Source organism: Podarcis vaucheri (assembly GCF_965113315.1).
Source record: "Podarcis vaucheri genome assembly, chromosome: 14".
NCBI classification, from domain to species: Eukaryota; Metazoa; Chordata; class Lepidosauria; order Squamata; family Lacertidae; genus Podarcis; species Podarcis vaucheri.
In genome coordinates, this window is record NC_138752.1 from 26,579,525 (window position 1) to 26,592,585 (window position 13,061).

A 13,061-nucleotide genomic window follows, 5' to 3' on the forward strand; every position below is an offset into this window, starting at 1 on the left:
GGTGTGTTAACCAGGGCATTTGGGTGTCTTCTAGTTTGTCCTGTATTTCTTGTGTTGACAAAGGTTTATTTTTATTTTTATAGAAGTCTATTAGGCGATATAAGCCTCTGGTTTGCCAGGTTTTAATCTGGAGGTTTTGTGCTGTGTGGTGGAATAATGGGTGGTACACCAGGGGAATTAGTGGGGCTGGGGCTGGAGATAGTTTGCCTATTTCTGCTTTCCATGCTTTGAGCATGGTCTGTGTGTGCCTGTTAAGTGTTGTGGGTATTTTCCTTAGTTTGTTTGGGAAGAGTGGGTATGCTGTGGGACAATGCCAATCTTGATGGACCAATGGTCTGACTTAGTGTAAGGCAGCTTCTGATGTTCCTGTGTGCTGCTGAGCGTTCACTCAGCAGCCATCCCTGATACATGTACCTACATGATATGCAGAGTAATACACAGAGGTCACAATGTTAAATAATAAATACTGCTACTAATAATAACATACAAAATGAAATATTGTTAACATTTTAGGTGTACAGTATTTGGAAGTAAAAGCACAATGTGACTCAGGCATTTGCTCTATGACAGCCCATCAACATGCGAATGCCATCACTTATTGTCAACTGACAGACATGAATGTGTCAACCATATCATGGTAGCAGGATAAAAAAATCCCTTCCAGTAGCACCTTAAAGACCAAGTAAGTTTGTTATTGGTATGAGCTCTTGTGTGCATGCACACTTCTTCAGATATACATAGCAGCAGGAGTAAACCAATGTTAACTGATTCCTGGAAAAACACAAACATAGACCTCCGAAGGGCAGCATAACACTCCATGTTATGATTTACTACCAACTTGAGAGATCCTGACCTGCTTCACAGCCTGGAGCCATTTGGTGAACATTTTAGCACAGGAGAGTATGATTTATGCTACCTCACGGTAGCCCTTGAAGCAGGACCTTTACCTTCTCTGCAAAAGCACGAACCGTCCACTGGGGAGCACCCGCCATCGTTTCTGCAGTTGCAAACCAATGAGCAGTTGCCTCCGTATGTTCCGGCTGCACAAACGACAGAGCAGTCTTCTCCCTGCAAACCAAAATGAAACCAAGCTGAGGAAGAAGGAGAAGTATGGGGTCCAGGTAATCGTGGCCAGCTCAGAAGCTAATAAGAGGATCATAGAACTTGCCCATCTCTACTGAGAAGGCCCAAACTCCTTGCACTTCCCTCAAGGATGATACAGCTGAATCCCCGAGGGCATCTGGAAGAACGCTCAGAAAGAGTAATTTCCTAAGGCAGCCTTCTTCAGCTTGGTAACTTCCAGATGTTTTGACCACCACTTGTGTTAGCCCCAGGCAGCATGGCCATATACGGTAACGGTGGGGCTGATGAGAGCTGTAGTTCAAAGCAACTAGAGGGCGGAAGAAGAAGAAGAAGAGGAGGAAGAGGAGTTTGGATTTGATATCCCGCTTTATCACTACCCGAAGGAGTCTCAAAGCAGCTAACATTCTCCTTTCCCTTCCTCCCTCACAACAAACACTCTGTGAGGTGAGTGGGGCTGAGAGACTTCAAGAAGTGTGACTAGCCCAAGGTCACCCAGCAGCTGCATGTGGAGGAGCGGAGACGCGAACCCGGTTCCCCAGATTATGAGTCTACCACTCTTAACCACTACACCACACTGGTAAGCTTGGTTCAGGCTGTCCCTAAGGTATAACAGAACAACACAGTGGCCTGCAGCATCTCAAAACATGTAAATGGACACAGAGAAAAAATTACACAGAACAATCTGCATGCTGCTTCCAGCATCCTGTGTAGGAAACGAATCACGCCAGAAGCTAAACAGTGCACAGTTAATCCATGGAACTCACTCCCACATGAAACTGGGATAGCCACCAACTTGGATGATTTTAAAAGAGGATTGGACCAATTCATGGAGAAGAAGGTTGCCAATGGCTACTAGTCATGATGGCTGTGGCTCTGTCTCCACAGTCAGTTTTTCTGAATACTGGTTTCTGGAGAATGCAGGAGTGTGGCGTGTGTTATTGTGCTTGAATTATGTTTGTGAGCTTCCCACAGGCATCTGGTTGGCCAATGTGAGAATAGGATGCTGGACTAAATAGCTTGTTGCTTTGACCCAGCAGGCTCTTATGATGTTCTTAAGTGACCCTGAAATACTGCAGAAGTGGGAAACTGCTATGAATCTTGTTGAAACCCCTTTCAGTTTTGCATCACATTTAAAGTTATCCTTGAAAGGTTGAATCATCATAGCAGCAAAGCTGAGATTCTCAACATTCTAAGGAAGCATCTCCGGGTCTGAAAAGCAGCCTGGGCTATCCAGTCATTGCCATCTCCAGTTTAGACAAAGTCCTTCTACACAATGTCCATTGTTTCCCAGGAACTGACAGCATCACAATGGTTTCTTTGGGACTGGCGCAAAAGGAGAACAGGGACAAATTATTGGCAGCCGTACAGCGGGAGGTAGGAAAGGTAAAATGGCAAATCTCTCTGAACAGCTGTTTGCTCATTAAGAAAAACATCACGGACAAAGCGCTAATCACAAAAGACGACAAGGGCTTAATGTCGTGCGAAGCTTGGTCTCCTCGCAGAGGCAAAATAAGCAAGCAAACAAACAAACAAGGCCCCAAAGAAGTGATATTTTCAAATCCCAGAGAAACTGCTGAGCATACATAATGATGTATTATTTATATTGCAAAATCAATGTATGAGATGCTCTGCAAATTAGCACAAATAAAAGGGAGGGGAAATGTCTGTGCCCCAAGAAAGTTGCAAAACTGAAGTTCATCTGTGCAATGGAAAGGCCGGAATATATATGCTTTACGGAATCTCAAAACATTAAGTCAGACAGTTACATTATGGCATTCATCTACTGAACCTGGACTGAAGCACTGAGCTAACAATGGAAATCAGCGAACATAAGAAGGGCCTACTGGATCAGGCCAGGGGCCCATCTAGTTCAGCATCTTTTTCTCACAGTGGCCAGGGAAAACTTGTACACAGGTGGACCTTTTTCGTTGAGAAGGATGGTGCCCAAAGGAATGTGTGGTAGGAGCTATTAAGGTCAAGGGTTGTGTGGAGAAACTTCAGGGGGGGGAAGGTTCCATCAACCTTCACACGATAATAATCCTCAAGGCCACTCCTTTAGTTTAGAGACAGAAGAGCTTGGCATTAACTGAGTGAGGGATGAGGGAACTTCCCATCTACATGGCTTTGTGATAAACACACATTTTTAAAAAGTGTGCTTAAGCTGGTCACTTTTATTTGGAAGAAAGAAAACAGTCGTGTCCCCACCATTCTGGAGTGTGCTCTTGATCTGATCAGGGTCCCTCCCTGGTTTCCTGCCACCCCCCACAACTGCTATTTGTTCCAACTGTTTATCATTAAGAAGAAGCAGTTCAAAATATGGTGATATTCCATGGCCACTATGGCTTTTTATCAGGCAGACTGCCAAGCATTTCCTCTGAAAGGGCCGGCCCTACCATTAGGCAACGTGAGGTGAGGGATTGTGTGAGGCAAGCTGCAGCAGCATGTGCTGCTTCCTCTAAGCTAGTCTGCTGCTCTCAGGTACGGTGGAAGGCCAGGATGAAGACATGTGTCTTCTACATCTGCTGAAAACTGCACAATGAAGGTACCAGGCACATCTTCTTAGAGGTGGCCAGAGAGAATGCCCTCTTCCAGGCCACTATCCCACAGAGCTTTTGCGGGTGGTGGGACTGCTAAGAGGGCTTCAATCCTATGCACAGTTGCCAGACTACAAGGCCTATTGAACACAGTGGGGCTTACTTCTAAGTAGACAGACATAAAGGTAAAGGTAAAGGGACCCCTGACCATTAGGTCCAGTCGTGACTGACTCTGGGGTTGCGGCGCTCATCTCGCTTTATTGGCCGAGGGAGCCGGCGTACAGCTTCCGGGTCATGTGGCCAGCATGACTGTCGCTTCTGGCGAACCAGAGCAGCGCACGGAAATGCCGTTTACCTTCCCGCCGGAGCGGTACCTATTTATCTACTTGCACTTTGACGTGCTTTCGAATTGCTAGGTCGGCAGGAGCAGGGACCGAGCAGCGGGAGCTCACCCCGTCGCGGGGATTCGAACCGCCGACCTTCTGATCGGCGAGTCCTAGGCTCTGTGGTTTAACCCACAGCGCCACCCACGTCCCAGACAGATATAGGATTGCCCTTTTAGCTTCTATACCAGAAAACATATGACTCAAACCAGCTGCAGCCGCTCCAAGCAGGGATTAATTCTAAATGCAAAAATCATTAACATTTTCACCTCAATTTGGGGAGCCTGGCTTACGGAATGAGATGCACGTGGGCACTACTATCCAACTGACGCACCCACAACCTCCCCACCTCTGACGATGATTGCAACAGGCTCTCTTCCTTGCCAGTCATTAATGAGTATATATTCTATTAGGCTGGGGATCAAGTGTTAGCGGATCTTTTCTCTTGCAATATGGTGTTTCAGATTCCTATCCCATTTACCAAAATTAATCAACATCTGGGCTCCATATGGTGACCGTTCTCTCCCTCCCTTCTCTCCCACCCTTTTCCTTCTGGGCAGTTTGGCAACTTAATCAGTACGCAACATTCCAGCGGAAAGCGTACCACTGGAGGCAGCATGAAACGAGAAAGGATAGTGAATTAAATTCAAAATGTATAACCCACTCACCCCATGGGAAGTGGGGGAAAGGTGTTATGGCTATATTAAGGAATCTCGCCATAAATAGACTGATATTTAATGCCTCTTTTCCGCACAGCTGAGGATTCCATATGGACCATGTGAAGATTCATCGGCAGTTAATTGTTTGCTGTGGGATTTCAGCTTAAAGGGCTGATTTGAAAGGGCTGTTCTCCGTTCCTGAGCTCAATGGAAATGCTTGCTTCCTCCTCCCCACGTAACCCCACCCCCCCTGCAAGCTGCTCTTCACCACAGTGTTGGGGAGGAAGATGAGGACAGGTATCTGTATTGTATCTGACTCTCCTCCCCTGGCTGTTATGGAGATTCCCATAATATAATTTCCATGAGAAAGATATCATAAGACAAAAAGGTTACTCTCCCACCAAAAGCTGGATTCTGGATCTAATTCTCGCTCCCACTCCGCCGGCTGATTTTAGCCAAAGAACAAAACTTTGATCAATCCCAGAATGAACCACTGCCCTCTCTCTCTCTTATTGAGTTTGTAGGGCATCAGTTGAAGAAGGAGCAAAAAGGGTTTTCTTGTGTCTGTGTGTTTCTTGGAGGCTGATTAGCTGTTTTCCCTGTGTAAAGGTCAGAGGGGGCAGGGTTTCTGTTGAGGCAGGGGATTAGCTGTGGGAGGAGCTTATCAGAGTTTGTAGGGCATCAGTTGAAGAAGGAGCAAAAAGGGTTTTCTTGTGTCTGTGTGTTTCTTGGAGGCTGATTATCTGTTTTCCCTGTGTAAAGGTCAGAGGGGGCAGGGTTTCTGTTGAGGCAGGGGATTAGCTGTGGGAGGAGCTTATCAGAGTTTGTAGGGCATCAGTTGAAGAAGGAGCAAAAAGGGTTTTCTTGTGTCTGTGTGTTTCTTGGAGGCTGATTAGCTGTTTTCCCTGTGTAAAGGTCAGAGGGGGCAGGGTTTCTGTTGAGGCAGGGGATTAGCTGTGGGAGGAGCTTATCAGAGTTTGTAGGGCATCAGTTGAAGAAGGAGCAAAAAGGGTTTTCTTGTGTCTGTGTGTTTCTTGGAGGCTGATTAGCTGTTTTCCCTGTGTAAAGGTCAGAGGGGGCAGGGTTTCTTTTGAGGCAGGGGATTAGCTGTGGGAGGAGCTTATCAGAGTTTGTAGGGCATCAGTTGAAGAAGGAGCAAAAAGGGTTTTCTTGTGTCTGTGTGTTTCTTGGAGGCTGATTAGCTGTTTTCCCTGTGTAAAGGTCAGAGGGGGCAGGGTTTCTGTTGAGGCAGGGGATTAGCTGTGGGAGGAGCTTATCAGAGTTTGTAGGGCATCAGTTGAAGAAGGAGCAAAAAGGGTTTTCTTGTGTCTGTGTGTTTCTTGGAGGCTGATTAGCTGTTTTCCCTGTGTAAAGGTCAGAGGGGGCAGGGTTTCTGTTGAGGCAGGGGATTAGCTGTGGGAGGAGCTTATCAGAGTTTGTAGGGCATCAGTTGAAGAAGGAGCAAAAAGGGTTTTCTTGTGTCTGTGTGTTTCTTGGAGGCTGATTAGCTGTTTTCCCTGTGTAAAGGTCAGAGGGGGCAGGGTTTCTGTTGAGGCAGGGGATTAGCTGTGGGAGGAGCTTATCAGAGTTTGTAGGGCATCAGTTGAAGAAGGAGCAAAAAGGGTTTTCTTGTGTCTGTGTGTTTCTTGGAGGCTGATTAGCTGTTTTCCCTGTGTAAAGGTCAGAGGGGGCAGGGTTTCTGTTGAGGCAGGGGATTAGCTGTGGGAGGAGCTTATCAGAGTTTGTAGGGCATCAGTTGAAGAAGGAGCAAAAAGGGTTTTCTTGTGTCTGTGTGTTTCTTGGAGGCTGATTAGCTGTTTTCCCTGTGTAAAGGTCAGAGGGGGCAGGGTTTCTGTTGAGGCAGGGGATTAGCTGTGGGAGGAGCTTATCAGAGTTTGTAGGGCATCAGTTGAAGAAGGAGCAAAAAGGGTTTTCTTGTGTCTGTGTGTTTCTTGGAGGCTGATTAGCTGTTTTCCCTGTGTAAAGGTCAGAGGGGGCAGGGTTTCTGTTGAGGCAGGGGATTAGCTGTGGGAGGAGCTTATCAGAGTTTGTAGGGCATCAGTTGAAGAAGGAGCAAAAAGGGTTTTCTTGTGTCTGTGTGTTTCTTGGAGGCTGATTAGCTGTTTTCCCTGTGTACAGGTCAGAGGGGGCAGGGTTTTTGTTGAGGCAGGGGATTAGCTGTGGGAGGAGCTTATCAGAGTTTGTAGGGCAGCGGCGCGCGCAGTTAGATCCATCTTTTAGATTTAGGGGAGCTAGTCTCAAACGTTTGTTGAGGGAGATCTAGGTGTTTTTTTGTGTGAGGGAAGTTATTTGTCCTGTCTTCAAGCTTTTTATGATGGAGGACCTCTGTAGCCAACCCCAACGACACGATCTCAAGATGGAAGGGGAGGGAACAGCTGCAGTCGCCTGCGATTCCTGCGCAATGTTTGCCATCTTGCCAAAGGTTGCAGGCAGCTTTACCTGCAGCAATTGCATGTTGATTGCCCTCTTAAAAGACAAAGTCCAGCAACTGGAGGAACGTGTAGCTACGCTCCAAAGAATTAGAGAGCTGGAGCTCTTCTTGGAAGCAACAGAGCACATCGTCTCCACCAAGGAGGAGACAGGGGACTCCCCTGAGAAGGAGTCTAGTTCACCAACACAGGAGCCAGATATATGGAGAAACGTGACTCAAAGAAGTAGGAGGCCCAGGGTTCACTCTGATTGCTTAGAAATACACAATTGCTTTGAGGTCCTCTCCCCTAGCATGGAAGACGAAGAGCAGACTCCATTTGAGGATCTCTCCCTCATTACAGTCGATCAGGTATATGAAGACGAGCAGCAAAGTCAGTCCTCAGGGAATGTGCAGGCGACCTTGGAATGGACAGCTCACGGAAGAACCCCGACCAAACCCAAGAGGAGGCGTGTAGTGGTGATAGGGGATTCCCTACTGAGGGGAACAGAAACAGTGATCTGTGGGCCTGACAAGATGTCTCGGGAAGTGTGCTGTCTCCCCGGGGCTAAGATCCAAGATGTAACTGAATGACTGCAAGGAATCATAAAACCCACTGACAAATACCCCTTCCTCTTGGTTCATGTGGGAACCAACGACACTGCAAGCAATAGCCTCCAGAAGATCAAAAGAGACTACGAGGCTCTCGGCAGGAAATTGAAGCAACTAAATGCACAAATTGTCATCTCATCTGTCCTCCCAGTTGAACGACGTGGCCCAGGGAGAGAGGGGAAAATAGTGGAAGTGAACAGCTGGCTTCGCAAATGGTGTAAACAGGAACGGTTTGGATTCTTAGATCACGGACTGCAGTTTCTTGAAGATGGACTTCTGGCAAGTGATGGGCTGCATCTCACAACGGTTGGGAGAAATGTTTTTGCAAAAAATCTCAGAAACCTCATCAGGAGGGCTTTAAACTGACTAATGTGGGGGAGGGAGACAGTGCTCCTGAAGGTAGGAGTCTCTCAATTAATGAAGATGATCATCCAAATGTCATAGACCAAATGGAGCAAACAGCACGCGGACCTAGTGGTGGGAGGAAAAAATCCTTAAATAAGAGACACGGGGGAATGATTAATGGACTTCAATGTCTGTACACTAATGCGCAAAGCATGGGAAATAAACAAGATGAGCTTGAGCTCTTGGTACAGCAAACTAAATATGACATAATAGGCATCACTGAAACCTGGTGGGATAAGTCCCACGATTGGAATGTAATAATGGGGGGATACAATCTATTTCAGAGAAACAGACCAGACAAGAAAGGAGGAGGAGTGGCGTTATATGTCAGGGATGTGTATACCTGTGAAGAGATCCAAGATTTAGATCCTCAAAGCCAAAGTGAGAGCATTTGGGTCAAAATTAAGGGAGAGAAGAATAACAGAGACCTCATTGTGGGAGTTTACTATAGACCCCCAAGCCAAACGGAGGACATAGATGATGCCTTCCTGGAACAGATGGCCAAGCATGCAAAAGGAAGGGAGATAGTAGTAATGGGGGACTTCAATTACCCAGATATTTGTTGGACGTCAAACTCAGCCAAGAGCATAAGGTCAAACAGATTCCTCACTGGCCTTGCAGACAACTTCATTGTCCAGAAAGTGGGAGAAGCAACAAGAGGAACAGCCATTTTAGATCTGGTCCTAACCAATGTTGATGACCTGGTTAGTGGGGTAGAAGTGGAAGGATCATTAGGCGCGAGTGATCATGCTCTTCTGAAGTTTACTATACAGCGGAAAGGAGTAGCCAAGCATACTAGGACTCAATTTCTTGACTTTAAGAAAGCCGACTTCATAAAACTTAGGGAAGTGCTGGGTGAGATCCCATGGACAACAATACTAAAAGGAAAGGGAGTTCATGATGGCTGGGAGTTTGTTAAGAGAGAGATACTAAAAGCACAACGTCAGGCAATACCAATGAGACGGAAACATGGAAGGTGCCTAAAGAAGCCAGGGTGGCTATCTAAAGAACTTTTAACTGAATTAAGATTAAAAAAGGATGTGTACAAAAAATGGAAAAGGGGGGAAACCACCAAAGAGGAATTCAAACAAATAGCCAGCACGTGTAGACACAAAGTTAGAAAAGCTAAAGCACAGAATGAACTCAGGCTTGCTAGAGAGGTTAAAAGCAACAAAAAAGGCTTTTATGGGTATGTTCGTAGCAAAAGGAAGAACAAAGAAACAATGGGGTCACTCAGAGGAGAAGATGGTGAAATGCAAACAGGGGACACAGAAAGGGCTGAACTACTCAATGCCTTCTTTGCCTCAGTCTTCTCCGATAAAGAAAACAATGCCCGACCTGAAGAATTTGGAGCAAATGATTCAGCAAAGGAAACACAGCCCAGAATAACTAAGGAGATAGTACAAGAATATTTGGCTAGTTTAGATGTATTCAAGTCTCCAGGGCCAGATGAACTGCATCCAAGAGTATTAAAAGAACTGGCAGATGTGATCTCAGAACCACTGGCAGTCATCTTTGAGAATTCCTGGAGAACAGGCGAAGTCCCGGCAGACTGGAGGAGGGCAAATGTTGTCCCTATTTTCAAAAAGGGGGAAAGAGAGGACCCAAATAATTACCGCCCAGTCAGTCTGACATCAATACCAGGGAAGATTCTGGAGCAGATCATTAAGCAAACAGTCTGTGAGCACCTAGAAAGGAATGCTGTGATCACCAATAGTCAGCATGGATTTCTGAAAAATAAGTCATGTCAGACTAACCTGATCTCGTTTTTTGACAGAATTACAAGCCTGGTAGATGAAGGGAACGCAGTGGATGTAGCCTACCTTGATTTCAGCAAGGCATTTGACAAGGTGCCCCATGATATTCTTGTAAAGAAGCTGGTAAAATGCGGTCTTGACTATGCTACCACTCAGTGGATTTGTAACTGGCTGGCTGACCGAACCCAAAGGGTGCTCATCAATGGTTCCTCTTCATCCTGGAGAAGAGTGACTAGTGGGGTGCCACAGGGTTCTGTCTTGGGCCCGGTCTTATTCAACATCTTTATCAACGACTTGGATGATGGACTCAAGGGCATCCTGATCAAATTTGCAGATGACACCAAACTGGGAGGGGTGGCTAACACCCCAGAGGACAGGATCACACTTCAAAACGACCTTGACAGATTAGAGAACTGGGCAAAAATAAACAAGATGAATTTTAACAGGGAGAAATGTAAAGTATTGCACTTGGGCAAAAAAAATGAGAGGCACAAATACAAGATGGGGGACACCTGGCTTGAGAGCAGTACATGTGAAAAGGATCTAGGAGTCTTGGTTGACCACAAACTTGACATGAGCCAACAGTGTGACGCGGCAGCTAAAAAAGCCAATGCAATTCTGGGCTGCATCAATAGGAGTATAGCATCTAGATCAAGGGAAGTAATAGTGCCACTGTATTCTGCTCTGGTCAGACCTCACCTGGAGTACTGTGTCCAGTTCTGGGCACCACAGTTCAAGAAGGACACTGACAAACTGGAACGTGTCCAGAGGAGGGCAACCAAAATGGTCAAAGGCCTGGAAACGATGCCTTATGAGGAACGGCTAAGGGAGCTGGGCATGTTTAGCCTGGAGAAGAGGAGGTTAAGGGGTGATATGATAGCCATGTTCAAATATATAAAAGGATGTCACATAGAGGAGGGAGAAAGGTTGTTTTCTGCTGCTCCGGAGAAGCGGACACGGAGCAATGGATCCAAACTACAAGAAAGAAGATTCCACCTAAACATTAGGAAGAACTTCCTGACAGTAAGAGCTGTTCGACAGTGGAATTTGCTGCCAAGGAGTGTGGTGGAGTCTCCTACTTTGGAGGTCTTTAAGCAGAGGCTTGACAACCATATGTCAGGAGTGCTCTGATGGTGTTTCCTGCTTGGCAGGGGGTTGGACTCGATGGCCCTTGTGGTCTCTTCCAACTCTATGATTCTATGATTCTATGATTCTATGATTTTTTTTGCTGTGGTTTTATCCATGTATTTTCTCATTGAAATAATGGAAATTGTCATATTAGCAGGGTGGGGGCAGACACAATATGGATACCTGACTCTTTCCACCCTTCATGGTGAATGGCAGCTTGCATGGACTGCATCAGGCTTCAGGTGTCACAGCTGCACATTTGAGAGGTACCCTGCAGAGGTCTTGTGGTTGAGGGTCACAGGGAGTAGGGGAAGGATGAAGACCTGTTTGTGTTTCTACAGTAGAGTCCCAGTCTCCAGCATCTTAGAAATGCCCAATCAACATGAAAGGTGAGCTTTTTAGTCACGGAGAAGCAGTTTTCTTACCCCTTGTGCTGACTGGTGCCAAGAAGAGTAAACGAAGATGAGTTAGCTACAGAGGATGGGCTCCTAGGGTCTCCAAAGGGTTGCAAAAAAGAGAGAGAAAGTGGGGTTGCCTCCCCCACCTTTGGCTCAGGCCCCACCCACTGCCCATGATGTGGCCCCCAACAGATAACTCCCAAGGGAATGTGGCCCTCAACAGGAAAAAAAATGGTCACCCACTACTGATTTAGGGAGAAGGTTGTATTTTTTTCTTCTTTTCCTGTTTCTCTTTCAAAAATGTAAAATGCACATTTTTTGTGCCCCCCTCCCCAGCATCATGAGTAAGGCAAGGGTATGAAGCAGAGTACATTAAAAGAGACACAGAGGGAATTTGGTGAAATAAAACCCATTGCTCCCCATCAAGGGAGGGTGTTGTAGGAAATGTACAATTTGCAGGAGCCACAGATGTTTATAAAATCCAGAGAGTAGGTGAAAGGTACCAATAGACACCTTTATCTCTGCAGGTCTGAGTGACAAAAATACAGGGGTTGCTTGATCCCAGAATCTGCTATGCCAGATAAGCCGATTTATTTCATAAACCATGGATGTATTTAAATGCTGCGGGATGTCCTCCTCAAACATTCCAGTGCACTGATGCAGATCCTAGATATGGATGTGTGTATTTGCTAACTTAAGGGCAACATTTACAATTAACCCACCTCAGCTCCTGACAAGCAATCCCCCGCAAGGGGAACATATGGCTTCCCATATCAAAGTGGGGAGAACAGACTGAGTTCCCTAATTGGGTTCCTGTAGAAATTAAGAGGGGTGCTTCTCAGGTACATACACAGCAGATCTAAAATTCTGAATCAGCCTTCCCTCCAGATGTTTTTGGACTGCAACGCCCATCAGCCCCAGGCAGGACAGTCATGTCTTTAGCCTTCCAAAAAGAACAATGATCTCTGGAAGGATGAGTTTCCTCTTGGAGCGCTGCTAATAGTTCTCTGCAGGTGCTGTTATCGGTGCTAATGATAAAATACTGGGCAGGGAGGACGGGTCATGATGTGAGATAAACAGCCCCAGGGATCCTGTTGCATGGATGAGAACTTGCAGGTCTGCTGAGGGAGGAACTACGTGAGATCTCGGCAAACCTGAACATGCTGAGATAATGCAAATGTGGGAACATTTGGCAGGGTGGGGGGTGGGAAGAGAGAATGGGCCCATTTGTAGGAGAAAGTAGCCAGACAAGAGAAGCAATAATTTATCCTTTCTATACTTGCTGATTTCTCCTTGCATATGCCCACTTCCCCAGCCTTTTCCCTCAAAGTTTAGTGGGCAGAAAACAAGTTAAGCGCAGTCAGAGGGGCATTTGCAGGGGAGACTCCATGGGTAGGAGCCGGGAGGGGAAAGGATAAGCACCCCATCCTGGCTGGCAATACTCCCCTGCAAATGTCCACTTCCTGGCAAACATTTGCACAGTGCAAAGAACTGTGCTGTTGTTGCCTAACTGTCTCACACTGCGTGTCCAGAAGCTGACATGGGGTAGCAGACTAGCTGCTGTTGCCTGCCACTTGAAATCTCTCATCTGAAGCGGCTGCCTCACCCTGCCTGTTGATAGGGTTGGGCACTCAAGAGGCCACTCAAGAAAATGCTTGGCAGTCTGGCAGATAA

The 13,061-nt window shown here is 46.5% G+C and overlaps 1 protein-coding gene across 7 annotated transcripts in view; it reads right to left on the reverse strand.

Annotated features, from left to right (window-relative positions):
- MEGF11 (multiple EGF like domains 11) overlaps window positions 1-13,061 on the reverse strand; it is a 361,126-nt gene that overhangs the window by 77,445 nt on the left and 270,620 nt on the right. For all 7 annotated transcript variants that reach the window (XM_082198340.1, XM_082198338.1, XM_082198337.1 and 4 more), the window contains one exon: window positions 948-1,068. In XM_082198340.1, the coding sequence (XP_082054466.1) occupies window positions 948-1,068 (121 nt within the window). The remainder of the gene's footprint in view (window positions 1-947; window positions 1,069-13,061) is intronic.